Below are 15,780 nucleotides of genomic sequence, written 5' to 3'. Positions count from 1 at the left end.
TAGTCTCTCTCGTATATCTACCTACATACATACAATTCACACATTCTCTCTCATATATCTACACACATACATAAAATTGCTCACACATTTACATACACAGTGCATAGATGCATACATGCAAACATATATATGTAACAATACATATAATTGTACATACATACACATATACATGTCCAGTTTTATAGAGAAAACTGGTGTTTAGTTTTGCAAATTATATTGTTTTTGGAACGATCGTACTGATGAGTTCTATGGACAAAGGATTACGTATGTAATTTATTCGGTGATAGATGAAACCAGTATACGATTAATTCCTGATTTTTATATAATTTTCATCTGTCTTGCCCACCTATGTTCTGGTGTTGGCTGAATTTTCTCTGGAGAACATTCTTTCTTTGTAGTTAGAGCGTATGTGATCTACTTCTAGCATATGGCTGTCCACATAGTGGTCTTTTAGCCCTAAATATACACATACAATAATTTCATTATATTATATTATTATATATATATAAAATTAGCAGTATCGCCCGGCGTTGCTCGGGTTTATAAGGGAAATAACTATATAAGCATTTTTAGAGAGTTATAGCCAAAAAATAGCAAAAAAATGCATTAAAAATGGAAAAAAAATGATGATAAATAATTTTTTTTTAAATCGTTGACTCATCGTAGACATTTTTAGAGAGTTACTTCCCTTATATAGTAGCGAAAAAATGCATTAAAATGGAAAAAAATGATGGTAAATTTTTTTTTAAATCGTAGACTCATCGTAGACGCGCGCTAATACCCAGAAGGGCTCGATATGAATCACAACTATAAGATACCCGGTTTTGGTTAAACTGCACCGCAAAATGTGGGAGTAGTTAGGAATCTAAATCGTAGGAGACAGACACACAACTTCACTTTTATATATATATATATAGAGAGAGAGAGAATAGTGAGATGATATATATATATATATAGAGAGAGAGAGGGGGAGAGAATAGTGAGATGATATGAAAGAGTGTAAAGTGGGTGCAAGAGAAAGCCTTGTGTAGTCACATGATTCTCCGATTGATCAGTAAATGGGAAGAAAACCATCAAGACTTACATGTCTTCACCAGATCTGTGGTGAGAATATGAAGAAGCATCGGAGACATAGAGGCCAGCTGTAGGAGAAATGGTAACGTTGGTCGTGTCAACATGTTAGCACCAGGCTGGAAGCTATCCTGTAGAAAGATAGAAATATATATAGGTCACAGAAACTATTATACCTTACCAACAGTTCTGTAGATATATTGAAAACATACATGAAACACATGAGTAAGAACTGGATCTCATTAAGATTCTCTCTCTCTCACTTACACACACGTCAAGTTAACATGGGTTGGACAAACTTATTGAGAAAAATTTCTGGGTCTTTTCGGTTTGAATGGCAGTTTTTAACATAATTTCTAGGTAACTAAAAAATTTTAAACTTCGTATACTGGTAGAATGTGTTTATAAAACATCTTTTTCTCTTGGCTTTACTGAGAAAATTTTATAGTTTGTAACATATTTCGTCTTTAATTTCTTGCATTTCGGCAATTTTAACCAATCAAATATGTCCATTGTGGTAAACAACATTCTGTGCCGTATGAATATGTCCCTCATTTAAGAAACAAATTGGGTTTATTTACATTTGTGAAGAAAAAAAGATACCCTTCCCCTACCCCTAACCCTAACTAACCTTAACTAACCCTAAATCTAAAACAGATTGAAATGCAATAGATCGATTCTAGGGTCATAATTATGGGTGACAATTTCATGTGACACCGCTAGAAAAAACTGCCATTTTCTCTAGCAGTGTCACATGAAATTGTCACCCATAATTATGACCCTAGTATCGATCTATTGCATTTCAATCTCTTTTAGGGTTAGGGTTAGGGTTAGGGGTGGGGGAAGGGTATCTTTTTTTCTTCACAAATGTAAATAAACCCAATCTGTTTCTTAAACGAGGGACATATTCATATGGCACAGAATGTTTTCACCTCAATAGACGTCATTGATTGGTTAAAATTGCCGAAATGCAAGAAATTAAAGACGAAATATCTTACAACCTATAGAATTTTCTCAATAAAGCCAAGAGAAAACGATGTTTTATAAACACATTCTACCAGTATACGAAGTTTAAAATTTTTTAGTTACCTAGAAATTATGTTACAAACTGCCGTTCAAACTGAAAATAACCAAATTTCCTATGATCAGATGCTCTTCCAGTTGCCAACCCTTACCTATTTCCAAGCTAGGTTATATTTCCTTTTGTCCTTCTAACACTGAACGGCTCAATGGCCGGGCATGTTTTTGCAGCAGATAGTAAATGATGATATCACTGTATGAATTGTTGTAATCTTATTTTCATGCAATATACAAACAACATCAAAACAAGGAAAACACACACACACATATACATGGGTGTGCATATATATCAAAGGAATTACAGCTGTGATCATCCCTTAATCTTTAGACAAACATCGTAAAAACACTACGTTGTCCAATATCGCCTTTCTTTTATTTAAGACAGTAGGGTATAATTTGAAAGAATTAGCTCTTATTTCTAGCATAGAGGTTCTCTCATTTAGAAATGCTTCCAGAGAAACATCAAATCCTGAATCTCACTGAAAATATTTTCCCATGACATCTGGAGACATCCATGTCCCCAGAACACAGTTTCAGAAGAAGGGGCTGAGGGTAAGTGGTAGTATACTGGCTTAGAAGGTCAAAGGTCAAATCTGCACCATACTGGCCCCCGCCCCTCAAAAAATACAATACATGCTACATCAGTGGAATTTGTAGCTGTGATACCAGTGCCGGTGGTGCGTAAGAGAACCATCCAAACGTGGCCATAGCCAGCGCCGCCCTGACTGGCTTCCGTGCCGGTGGCATGTAAAAAGCACCATCCAATCGTGGCCGTTTGCCAGCCTCATCTGGCACCTGTGCCGGTGGCACGTAAAAAGCACCCACTACACTCACGGAGTGATTGGCATTAGGAAGGGCATCCAGCTGTAGAAAACACTGCCAGATCAGACTGGGGCCAGGTGCAGCCTCCATGGCTTCACAGACCCCAGTTGAACCGTCCAACCCATGCTAGCATGGAAAGCGGAGTTTAAACGATGATGATGATGATGATGCTGACAAACAACAAAAGGGACATTGGTACAAAACCAATGAGGTTTCATCCATTCACAGCTTGAGTTGGCCATTTTTTCTCATGTTGCAACTACTTACCTGGAATAAACTCATCAAAGACTTCCGTATACTGTGGCAGTGTTTCGAAGCAAGATGACCAAGGATACAAACAACTGAAGCCAGTTTTGGAATCTTCTTGTCCGGCACCATTTGTACGCTCGATGGCCGTTTGCTGCGGTGGGTGCAGAAATCTTTCAGGCCACACATCAACACCCGACTAATGATGGTCATTGGGAAACAAGAGCTGTAAATAAATAATGAGAGAGAAAGTACATCAACATCAAAATAAAAAATCAAATGGAAATTGTAGTTGTGATACCTGTGCACGTAAAAAGCACCATCTGAATGTAGCTGATGCCAGCGCTGCCTTGACTGACTTCTGTGCCGGTGGCACGTAAAAAGCACCAATCGATTGTGGCCATTTGCCAGTCTCATCTGGCCCCTATGCTGGTGGCACGTAAAAAGCACCATCCGAACGTGGCTGATGCCAGTGCCGCCTTGACTGGCTTCTGTGCTGGTGGCACATAAAAAGCACCAACCGATCGTGGCCGCTGCCAGCCTCCCCTGGCACGTAAAATAGCACCCACTACACTCACGGAGTAGTTGGCGTTAGGAAGGGCTTCCAGCTGTAGAAACTCTGCCAGATCAGACTGGAGCCTGGTGCAGCCTCCATGGCTTCCGGATGTTAAACGATGATGATGATGATGAAAAAAAAAAAACATATTTGAAATCTTTCAGAAGCTATAGTAATTACAACTATGAGTTTTTAGAATTGGCACACAACAAACGGTTTGATTCAGTTCCATGCAACTTTTTGTTGTTGGCTCGCAGAACGAACCCAAGCCCGAAGAACTAGGTGCATTTTACAAACCTATGAAACTTTCAGTTGCATGGAACTAAATCAAATTGTTATCAACCCTTTAGCATTCATAACACTCTTTAAACTGTAATGCTTATTTATGTTGTAGCTTTGAAACTTCAATGATGTGACTGGTTATTTTCAGAATGGCATTGTAGGGTAGGTGTGAGAAGCTAGATGTGGCCAGTTCGAATATAAAACAGGTAGAATACTTTGGCCAGATGGTAGGTGGTTTAAATGCTAAAGTGTTAAATAGCATACGTAACTCCTACCAAAAGTACTGAATACCATTCTTTTTCATTTATCCACTCACTTGTGTGTGTGTGTGTGTGTGTGTGTGTGTATATATAAATTAGTAAAAAAACCACCTTTTATCAATTCAAAATGAACAATTAAATTACACCATCTAGAAAATTACATATAATAGAAATATTTAAATTAAAATAACAATAAAATGTCAACGATTAAGTAAATTGCAAAAAAATAATAATAAAAACGTATATAATTATATATGTAATTTAATTGTTCATTTTGAATTGATAAAAGGTGGGTTTTTTTCTAATTTTTTATATAGTATTTCTAAATTGAATTTTTTTCCTTGTAAGTTTTGGATTTTATTCCCTCAAATAATAATTATATATATATATATATATATATATATGTATTTATATATAATGAGAATTTACAAAAAAACAAAAGACAAAGACAGGTGGTGTAAACAACAAACAGATGTATTAGTTCAAAGCTCGGGAAATGAGAAAGTCTTTTACGTTTCGAGCCTATGCTCTTTGACAGAAAGGAACACAGAAATAAACAGGGAGAGAAAATAGAAAAAGGTTTGGTGGCTATGTTCCACAGCTGACTTAAAAGACAACTAAAGTTGGTGTCAGGAAGGACATCCTGCAATAGAATGATGCCTCAAGAATTCATGCCAGCATAGGGGAAAAAAATGATGTTAAAATGATGACGGTGATTATATGTCTGTGTGTGTGTAGAGAGAAAGAGAGATGGAGAGAGGGGGGCAACAGGAGACATGAAGGGCCAGATTGAATGCAATCTGAGTGGAAACTAAGGTAGACTTACCCAATGTGAGCCACAAACCAGTCAAAGTGTGGAGAGTATTGTACTGAAGCTTCTAGTAGTGCATCGACACAGACGTCGGGGGCACTGCTCACCCTAGAATATAAAAGGAGAGAAATTATATTTCAAACGAGTGGAATTATTGACAATGGCCACCCCATATAACCAAGCCTCACCACCCACACACTGGAGAAGGGGATGGTCAACTGTGTGTGAACTTTACTGAGATTAAAGGGACTTTCACAAACATACATGATGACCAACAGCCCAGAAGATGATACTAAGTTTCCATAAGATTAGTTTCAAATTCCAGCACAAGGCCAGCAGTTTCGGGAGTGGGTGGGGTAAGTCATTTAACATTGACCCCAATGCTCTACTGGTACTTATTTTATCAACCCCAAAAACATGAAAGGTGAAGTCACCTTGGTGGTATTTGAACTCAGGCGGCGAGCTGGCAGAAACGTTAAGCACGCCGGGCGAAATGCTTAGCAGTATTTTGTCTGCCGCTACGTTCTGAGTTCAAATTCTGCCGAGGTCGACTTTGCCTTTCATCCTTTCGGGGGGTGGGGGGTCGATAAATTAAGTACCAGTTGCGTGCTGGGCTCGATCTAATCGACTGGCTCCCTTCTCTTAAAATTTCGGGCCTTGTGCCTAGAATAGAAAAGAATTAACTGTAAAATAGAGAACAGAATTGTTTTTACTTCAATCAGTCAAAACTGGATTAATTCTTTTCCAGGAGAAAACTAAAATATAAACCTCTGGCCAAGTGGTGTCTTAGAGATGGTGTCAGTAGCAAAGGAAAGTAGAGAAGAAGGAGAAAGAACACCTACATGGCTGCAAAACACTCAGTTGCCACTTCGGTCAAGGTTTTCGTGGGTGGACAGGTCATCCACAGCTGTAGGACTTCATTGAGACTGCTGGATCTTGGTAAATTGCGCTGGTCAGCATATTTTGTACTTATGTGACCGAGAACACCTAGTGACCACTGAAAGAAATTGAAAAATAACAAATGTTCCAATTAAACATCATCACAAACTAAAATAATTGGAGCTAGTGAGAGTATGTTCATTACTGACAGAATTAATTATATCAGTTTCAAATTTTGGCACAAGGCCAGCAATTTCAAGTGAGCAGGGAAGTTGACTGTATTGACCCCTAAAAGGATGACTTGTTGAGTAGACCTCAGTGGAATTTGAGTTCAGAACATATAAAAGATGGACTGAAATGTTGCTAAGCATTTTGCCCAGCATGCTAACGATTCTGCCAGCTTGCAGCCTCTAGAATTGTTAATATTAGCTTTCTAATTGGTTTAATTAGTAATAAAGAAGTACGTGTGTAGGAAGTATGGTGTGACAGTGAGGAGAAATGAGAGTTGTGTAGTGATAATACTGAAAAAAAAGGGTATATATGGATAACCCAATTCTACAGGAATGGGTATATATTTTTTTATTGCCCACAAGGGGCTAAACATAGAGGGACAAACAAGGACAGACAAAGGGATTAAGTCGATTACATCAACCCCAGTGAGTAACTGGTACTTAATTTATCGACCCCGAAAGGTTGAAAGGCAAAGTCGACCTCGGTGGAATTTGAACTCAGAACGTAACGGCAGACGAAATATCGCTAAGCATTTCGCCCAGTGTGCTAACGATTCTGCCAGCTTGCGGCCTTTTACAGGAATAGGTATTGTTAACCCAATTTTGAGGAAAGGGATAAAGTTAACTAATTTGAAAAAGAAAGAGTATAAACAACCCATTTCGATGGAAAGGACATAGTTAAGCCATTCAACTCCAAGACAATGTTGGTTTCAAATTTTAACACAAGGCCAGCAATTGGTGGGGGGTAGGCTGATTACATCCACGGTGCTCATCTGGTACTTACTTTATTAACCGCAAAGGGATGAAGGGCAAAATCAACCCAGAGTGTAAAGACAGATCAAATGCTTTAAAGCATTTTGCCTGGTTCCACTAACAACACTGCCAGCTTGCCGCCTTCCCAAGACTTGATATGGATTCCAAATATTGGCACAAGACCAGCAACTTCAGGGTAAGGGGCAAGTTGATTACATCAACCCAAGTATTCAACTGGTACATATTTTATTAAGGCGGCGAGCTGGTAGAATCGTTAGCACGCCGGGCGAAATGCATAGCTGTATTTCGTCTGTCGTTACGTTCTGAGTTCAAATTCCGCTGAGGTCGACTTTGCCTTTCATCCTTTCAGGGGTCGATAAATTAAGTACCAGTTACGCACTGGGGACGATGTAATCGACTTAATACCTATGTCTGTCTTTGTTTGTCCCCTCTATGTTTAGCCCCTTGTGGGTAATAAAGAAATAGGTACATATTTTATCAACCCTGAAGGATGAATAGCAAAGTCAACCTTGACTGAATTTGAACCCATATTCCCAGGACTTAATATTAATACTCCTTACTCTAAACATAAAAGAACAATCTACAATGAGAAATCATGAATAAACTGAATTTTACTGTAGAGAGAAGATAAGTGGTGTTCATCAGAATGTAAAAGGAGAAAAAAGAGAAAATCACTTACGGCTGAAATGATAGGGGCCCAGGCCACTGGGTTACTCTTGATGAAGTTTAAAAGGACACTGCAAGCATCTTGTATGATTGGTTCTAGACTACGGGCACTGTCGTCTGTAATAAAGTGTGAGAGATCAATGCTTAGTTCTATTAAACAACATCATCATTTAACGTCCGTTGTCCATGCTGGCATGGGTTGGACAGTTTGATTGAGCTGGCATGCTGGAAGGTTGCACCAGGCTCCACTCTGATTTTTGTATGATTTTCTATTGCTGGATGCCCTTCCTAACACCAACAACTCTGAGAGTGTAATGGATACTTTTATGTACCACTGACACGGGTGTCATTTGCATGACACTGGTATCTGTCACGACTGCAATTTTACTTGGTTTGGTGCGTCTTCTTCTCAAGCATGACATAATGCCAAAGGTTTTGGTCATTGCCTCTGTGAGGCCCAACACTCAAAAGGAGCTTGGCCACTTTGCCTCCGTGAGGCCCAACACTCAAAAGGAGCTTGGCCACTTTGCCTCCGTGAGGCCCAACACTCAAAAGGAGCTTGGCCACTTTGCCTCCGTGAGGCCCAACACTCAAAAGGAGCTTGGCCACTTTGTCTCCGTGAGGCCCAACACTCAAAAGGAGCTTGGCCACTTTGCCTCCATGAGGCCCAACACTTGAAAGGAACTCAGCCACTTTGCTTCCATCAGGCCCAACATTCGAAGGTTGACAACAGCAAAAACAAAAACCAAACATTTCTTTTGGTTATATTTTTCAGACAGTTTAACCTTTTTGTTAACCTATTCCTGTCAGCATGCACTGATGTTGTTTCAATTAATTTGGAAAATAACGAGGAATTTAGTAGAATAACTTCATCATTACTAAGCTGGTATTTGGAACAATAATTAACATGAAATTTTGAAGGAAAGTTTTTAGATCGCTTTTAAACAATTTGTAGATAAAAAAAAGGGCAGTTTCAGGTGGGTTGGTACATCATCATCATCATCATCAAAATGGCTAAGGAGTTTTAAGTCATGCTTGGGAAGTGGTTAATAGAGAGTATGAACCTGATCTGAAAACTGATCCAGGTGGCACGTAAAACCATACCGGTGACACGTAAAAAGCACCAACCGGTCGTGGCCGTTGCCAGCCTCGCCCGGCACATAAAAAGTACCCACTACACTCACGGAGTGGTTGGCGTTAGGAAGGCATCCAGCTGTAGAAACACTGCCAGATCAGACTGGAGCCTGGTACAGCCTCCATGGCTTCCCAGATCCCAATCGAACCGTCCAACCCATGCTAGCATGGAAAGCGGACGTTAAACGATGATGATGATGATGATGATCAAAATAAGTAAGCCTAGTTAAACCACCATTGTCGTCGTCATCACCTGTTTTCTATGTTGACATAGACTGGACTCCTAGAAAAGTCAGAGGGCCAGATCTTGTTTCATCATCATCATCATCATCATCATCTAACATTTGTTTTCCATGCTGGCATGGGTCGAATGATGTTCATACATTTCATTTTTGGCATTCATCTCCAAGGCTGGATGCAATTTCTAATACCAACCATTTCAGAGTGTACTGGATGTATTTCATCAGGGACCTTTTGGGCAGGATGGGCTATTCAACTTGAAGAAAATTCTAGCTGAGCCCAACCTGCAAAATCATGTGCTGTTTATCTTGATATGAGGTCACCATGTTGTGCACATCTAGTTGTGATGCATGTAACTGGTGCACCCCTGGTGTTCAAAATTAAAATGAATAAAACCATGGAAACACAGAAATTCAAAATATGAATTCTGCGTTCCTTTTCAGATAAAATGACATCATCAGTTACATCAATCTTTATAAATTATAATGATAATAATAATAATAATAATAATAATAATCCTTTCTACTGGAAGCACAAGGCCTCAAATTTGGGGGGAAGGGATTAAGTTGATTACATCGACCCCAGTGTGTGACTGGTACTAAATTTATCAACTCTGAAAGAAAGAAAGGCAAAGTTGACCTTGGCAGAATTTGAACTCAGAATGTAACAGTATATGAAATACTGCTTAGCATTTCACCCAGCATGCTAACAATTCTGCCAGTTCACCACCTTCAATGATAATAACAACAACAACAACAATAACAATAATAATAATAATAAACAATACCTGTTGTCATAGGTGCCCTGGGAATGATAGCAAAAGGGGCTGATCGCTACCTAACTCAGATACCGGGAAACCCCAAAATGGCAGAAATTCAAAAGATAGTGCTCATGGGAACTGCTCATAATCTATGCAAAATACTCTCTATGTAACCTCAAGTTTTAAAAGCAAACATAACTTTCGTTTTTTGTTTTGTTTTTTTTTTTTTTCAGGCATTCACTAGTACAACACTAAATACAAAACCAAATATATGGCACACTAGGCATAACAACAATACGAACTTCCAACCTGTTGCCTCTTGAGGTCTCTGGGTGAGACTTGGAGCCAACTTGTACAAATATTTTAAAGACTCCGCTGGTTACGACGACGAGGGTCCCAGCTGATACGATCAACGGAACAGCTTGCTCGTGAAATTAACGTGCAAATGGCTGAGCATTCCACAGACACGTGTACCCTTAACGTAGTTCTCGGGGATAATCAGCGTGACACAGAGAGTGACAAGGCTGACCCTTCGAAATACAAGTACAACTCATTTTTGCCAGCTGAGTGGACTGGAGCAACGTGAAATAAAGTGTCTTGCTCAAGGACACAACGCGTCGCCGGGAATCGAACTCACAACCTTATGATCATGAGCCGAATGCCCTAACCACTAAGCCACGCGCCCTCACTGTACAAATATAAAGCAAAAGTCAAACATAGAATAATAATAATAATAATAATAATAATAATAATACTGACCTATATGTTCTGGACCAATACCAGATGCTGAACGTTCAAGCTGCTGAATGTGTAACATGACAGCCTCATCAAAAACGTGACACATATGCTCGAGGACAGCATGCCTGGCAGCCGGGAGTGTACGGAGCAGAAACAAGGCAGATTTCGCTAGGCTTTCTTTGTTCACTTTACCATCATAGACAGTGCCACGTAGAAAATGCCGAACCTCATTCAGGATGTCCTGGCAGAAGGAAAGAGGAGAATGGTGATTGATGAGGTTGGGAGAGCTAAGAACTTGATTGTGTGTATGTGCATGAGTGTGTTGTCAGTGTGTGTACGAATATGTGACATGTGTTGTCTGCATGTGTACGGGTGCACATAGATGTTACCTTGTGCTTACACATATGTATACAGGATGCATGTGTGTAAATGTGTATACATTTTGCCTGTGTGTGTAGGTACGGATGTATAAATGTTGCCAGTGTGTACACATGATGCCTGTGTGTGTCAGTACACATATTGCCTGTGTGTACAAGTATGAATGAATGAATATATATATATAATATATATATTATATATATATATATATGTATATATATATATACCATTGGCGTCATTTAACATCCACGCTTCATGTTGCAATGGGTTGGACCATATATATATATATATATAATTTATATTACAAATAAGAAAATGGAGAAACAATTTAGTTGGTTTATCAGCTTTAGGATATTATAATGTTAACTTATTTATTTAACAAAATGAGAACCATAACAACATACATATATACATTAAAATTCAATACATATAAGATAAGAATACAATTAAAAAAACTTTAATATAGATTATTGAAATCATTAAAATCATTTACAGCTGTTTCAGCCTTTGGTAAAAGTAATTTGTTGTGTTCGAGCACAATATCTTAATATATTTGATGTGACTCTTTCCTTTACTATTCCCCCCTCTCTCTCTCTCCCTTTGCTTTCTCTAATTCTTTTTTCTCCCCTTCACTGTTTTCTATCTGTCTATCTCTCTCTCCTTCTTCCTCCTTTACTCTCTCTCTCGTTGCTCACACATGACCATTGTCCATCTTTCCTTTCCTCACATGATCATCTTCATTTTCCTTCAGTCTGTTGTGCAGTCCAGATGCATTCCTCTCCTATCTTTTCTCTTATCAAAGAATCTTTGTGTTAAAATATGAAGAAGGCATTAAGCTGTCTTTGAGGAAAAAACAAAAACAGAATGGAACCTATACTCTATCGATCTTTCCTGCAATCTAACCTGGACACAGTGCACCACTATACATTTTGGGAGGAAAAACCTCAAACTTATCTACCCCCTTCACAACACAAACTGTAGGAAGTCTACTGGTCAACAATGATCTTCACTGGGTGAACCACATTTCTAAAAATCAGCAAAAATCCATTAGGTAGGGGAGCTCCGAAAGGGGTCTCAGGAAGTAGCATCCCTGCCTTGCTGTGCTAGTTTTCCACATTTCTTAAAAATCATGGTAGAGCCCTTGGTCTTCAGACTACTGATCCCTAAGGGTTCGGGGTAAGCAAGGGTATGCTCCCCATAGAAAATCCAGCTCCAAAAAAGTCTCATGATAGCAAAGGAGAATGGGAACCAGCCAGCCCAAAGGTTGGGGTGGGCTGCACCTGCCTAACTCGGCTGCTATGACATTGAGGTAGATCCAGACATTGAATAAGACTCTTGTCAGCCACTCACCAGCTATTTAAAACTATTTATGGCTATGGTACGTCCACAGAGTCTGCATCTGCACTCTGGAATCCCCCACCTTGTCCAGAATATCAATCTGCTGGAAACTGTCCAGAGACGTACATCTAGACCAATGCTTTTCAAACTTTTTGCTGGAGCGGAACCCCAAGGAAACATTCCACTGGCTCGGGGAACCCCTGTGCAATAATTCAATAGTCTTATGCACACATATCTGCACAGGAGAATTAAAGATTACTGCCGATTTTAGCAGTTTTGTAACTTCTTGCGGAACCCCTGGACTGTACTGGCAGAACCCTAGTTGAAAAGCACTGATCTAGACAAATACTCTCTATCAGTCACCATATCTATAAACTGCCGGCATCAGTTGTTAGTTTTTGGAGCACTGCATCCTTCAAAACTTCCATGCTCTCTGAGATTCGCCAACACCACACCTGATCTTTCTCCCCTCCATACACACACAGGCATGTATCTGATTCATACATTGTTCGCTTTCCAGACATTTTTACATTACTGCATGTACTTTATATGCACTTTCTGACAAGTTGTGCTGCACCTGAGCACTGTATACAATAATTTCATTATTTATTTATTATTATTTTATATTGCTTGTCTGGACATCAATACATTGAAAGTTCAACATCTAACAGCTGACTTAGAAGAAGCCAACAAGATTATCCACCATCTTTCCAACAACTTTGGGCTACCTTTTGGAATTCAATACCTCTATAAAAAAAACAGTGCAATATCCGTGGCTTTTGGAAACATTTTTTCACGCTCGGAATTTTCGAAGCCTGGAATAAACTACCTGCATCAGTTGTTAGCTGTCAGGACACAGTATCCTTCAAAAATTCCATGCTTCCCAAAATTGCCAACAGTATTCCCGGCTCTTTTACTGTTCACTTTTCTGTCATTTTGTGTTTTATTATGCACTGTGACTTTTGCAGCGAGATGTAGAGTACCTGAGCAATGTATACAATAAACTCAGAATTACTTTTTGCTTGTGTGTGTGTGTGTGTGTGTTCACACGCAAGAATTTTTTCCTTTATATAATTCCATTCACATTTAGAAAGTATTTTAAAAATCGGCAATCTTTCGTCTCTAGTAGACCTTTCCGTCGATTTCCGTAAAAAAAATTTTTTTTTTTTACATATGGGCTTGCGGGAACTTTTGAAGTAATGAGAGCGAAAGAGACTAAGAGAAAGCGATTGTATGACGAGGGAAGTTCTTTTGAAGTTACCGTCCAGGGGAAGCATTGATGTACATGTGTGTGTGTGTTTGATGGGTGTGTGGGAGACAGACAGTATGTTGTGTAAGTGAAGTGCTTCTGTTAGTGTGTGTGAAGAGACAGAGAGAGTAATGTGTGAAAGAAAGAGATAACTGAATTTTTTTACTCGGTGTATGTGTACCGTGTATATGTATGTATATTACATCAAAAGTTCCCGCAAGCCCATATGTAAAAAACAAAAATTTTTTTACGGAAATCGACGGAAAGGTCTACTAGAGACGAAAGATCGCCGCAAAGTTGATCTCGGCGGGATTTGAACTCAGAACGTGAAGGAACTACCTTTAAATACCTACCGACCGCAGGGCATTTTGTCAGACGCTCTACCGATTCTGCCAATACGTGTGTGTGTGTGTGTGTGCATTCACGCATCTATATATCTGATGGCATGTATGTGATTAGATACACAGATATATGTGTGTGTGTGTGTGTGAGAGAGGAGAGAAAGAGACGAGAGAGGAGAGAGGAAGAAGAGACGTCGACATCACGGAACACAATGACAGGAAGAGAATCGCCACAAACACGACGGCCACGGACAAATACTGGAACTATAGACGAACGGAAGAGGAAAAGTGGGATACGATCGTATAGATCAATAGAAATATTGCATCTGTATGGACTGTCTTGAACCGAAAGTCCTGGTATTTACCTGAGAGGTGAAATTCATGCTGGAACCCAACTCAGCATTCGCCGTCATCGCTGCCATTTTTTTAAAAAACGAAGCCGGCTTTCGCAGCCACACTTTCGTATCCAACATTCCACTTAATTGCCGCTTTATCCACTAATTTTTATGTTTCTTTAACTTTTTACTCGCTTTTTCTTTTACTCTCTCTCTCTCTCTCTCTTTCTCTCTCTTTCTCTCTCACACACACCTCTCTCTCTCTCTCTCTCTCACACACACCCTCTCTCTCTATCTCTCCCACTGTTTCTTTGTCTCTTTCTTACTTTCTTTCTCTTTGTCTCTTACACTCTTTACTCTTTTACTCTCTTTTACTCTTTTACTTGTTTCAGTCATTTTGACTGCGGCCATGCTGGAGCACCGCCTTTAGTCGAGCAAATCGATCCCGGGACTTATTCTTTTGTAAGCCCAGTACTTATTCTATCGGTCTCTTTTTGCCGAACCGCTAAGTGACGGGGACGTAAACACACCAGCATCGGTTGTCAAGCAATGCTAGGGGGACAAACATAGACGCACAAACACACACACACATACATATATATATATACATATATACGACAGGCTTCTTTCAGTTTCCGTCTACCAAATCCACTCACAAGGCATTGGTCAGCCCGAGGCTATAGCAGAAGACACTTGCCCAAGATGCCACGCAGTGGGACTGAACCCGGAACTATGTGGTTGGTTAGCAAGCTACTTACCACACAGCCACTCTTGCTATTTGCATCTTAATCTTTTTCTTTATCTCTCTCTACCTTTCTCTATTTCTCTGTATTATTTTCAGTCCCCTTTAGTCTTTCAAAAAAGTCTCCACACAACTAATTAGTATTAAGTCACTAATTGACAAGCCTCAGCTTGGGGCCCACAAATGTACGATTTCCTCCTACCTGTTTTTAACTTTCGCCTCTGTTATAACCTCTGCTCTTTGGAGATGGTTGCGCCCTCCTCCTCTTCTCATAATCTTTGGTATGTCCAACCCACTCCAGATACTGTATTGATCCCTCCACTCAATCATTCTTTCCCAGAACGTCAACCCTCTCTAACCCCCCCCCCTGTCTGTCCACGTCTTTCCTGCGAGTGTAAACTTTCAAAAGTTCAAAAGGAACATTAATGGCCTCAGTCTCTTCCTGATAGACTTTCTTCTAAGTCTAAGCAAGAAAAAGAAAGAAAAAAAAAACAGGCGCAGGAGTGGCTGTGTGGTAAGTAGCTTGCTAACCAACCACATGGTTCCGGGTTCAGTCCCACTGCGCGGCATCTTGGGCAAGTGTCTTCTGCTATAGCCTCGGGCCGATCAAAGCCTTCTGAGTGGATTTGGTAGACGGAAACTGAAAGAAGCCCGTCGTATATATACATATGTGTGTGTATGTTTGTGTGTCTGTGTTTGTTCCCCCAACATCGCTTGACAACCGATGGTGGTGTGTTTATGTTCCCGTAACCTAGCGGTTCGGCAAAAGAGACCGATAGAATAAGTACTGGGCTTACAAAGAATAAGCCCCGGGGTTGATTTGTTCAACTAAAGGCGGTGCTCCAGCA

General features: G+C 39.8%; 1 protein-coding gene across 1 annotated transcript in view; it reads right to left on the bottom strand.

Annotated features, from left to right (window-relative positions):
- Positions 1–14,368, bottom strand: part of LOC115228950 (integrator complex subunit 5) — a 45,976-nt gene extending 31,608 nt beyond the window's left edge. Inside the window, exons 1-7 of the mRNA XM_029799394.2 lie at positions 14,221–14,368; positions 10,571–10,790; positions 7,691–7,794; positions 5,971–6,125; positions 5,144–5,236; positions 3,241–3,445; positions 1,085–1,202 (exon numbers count right to left, since the gene is read on the bottom strand). Of these exons, the coding sequence (XP_029655254.2) occupies positions 1,085–1,202; positions 3,241–3,445; positions 5,144–5,236; positions 5,971–6,125; positions 7,691–7,794; positions 10,571–10,790; positions 14,221–14,328 (1,003 nt within the window). The 5' untranslated portion in view covers positions 14,329–14,368. The remainder of the gene's footprint in view (positions 1–1,084; positions 1,203–3,240; positions 3,446–5,143; positions 5,237–5,970; positions 6,126–7,690; positions 7,795–10,570; positions 10,791–14,220) is intronic.
- Positions 14,369–15,780: the final 1,412 nt, after the last annotated feature.

The sequence above is a fragment of the Octopus sinensis genome, unplaced genomic scaffold (genome assembly GCF_006345805.1).
Source record: "Octopus sinensis unplaced genomic scaffold, ASM634580v1 Contig11457_ERROPOS106955, whole genome shotgun sequence".
Classification (NCBI taxonomy): Eukaryota; Metazoa; Mollusca; class Cephalopoda; order Octopoda; family Octopodidae; genus Octopus; species Octopus sinensis.
Note: the sequence above shows the minus strand (reverse complement) of the source record. Positions and strands in the feature narration are given on the sequence as shown.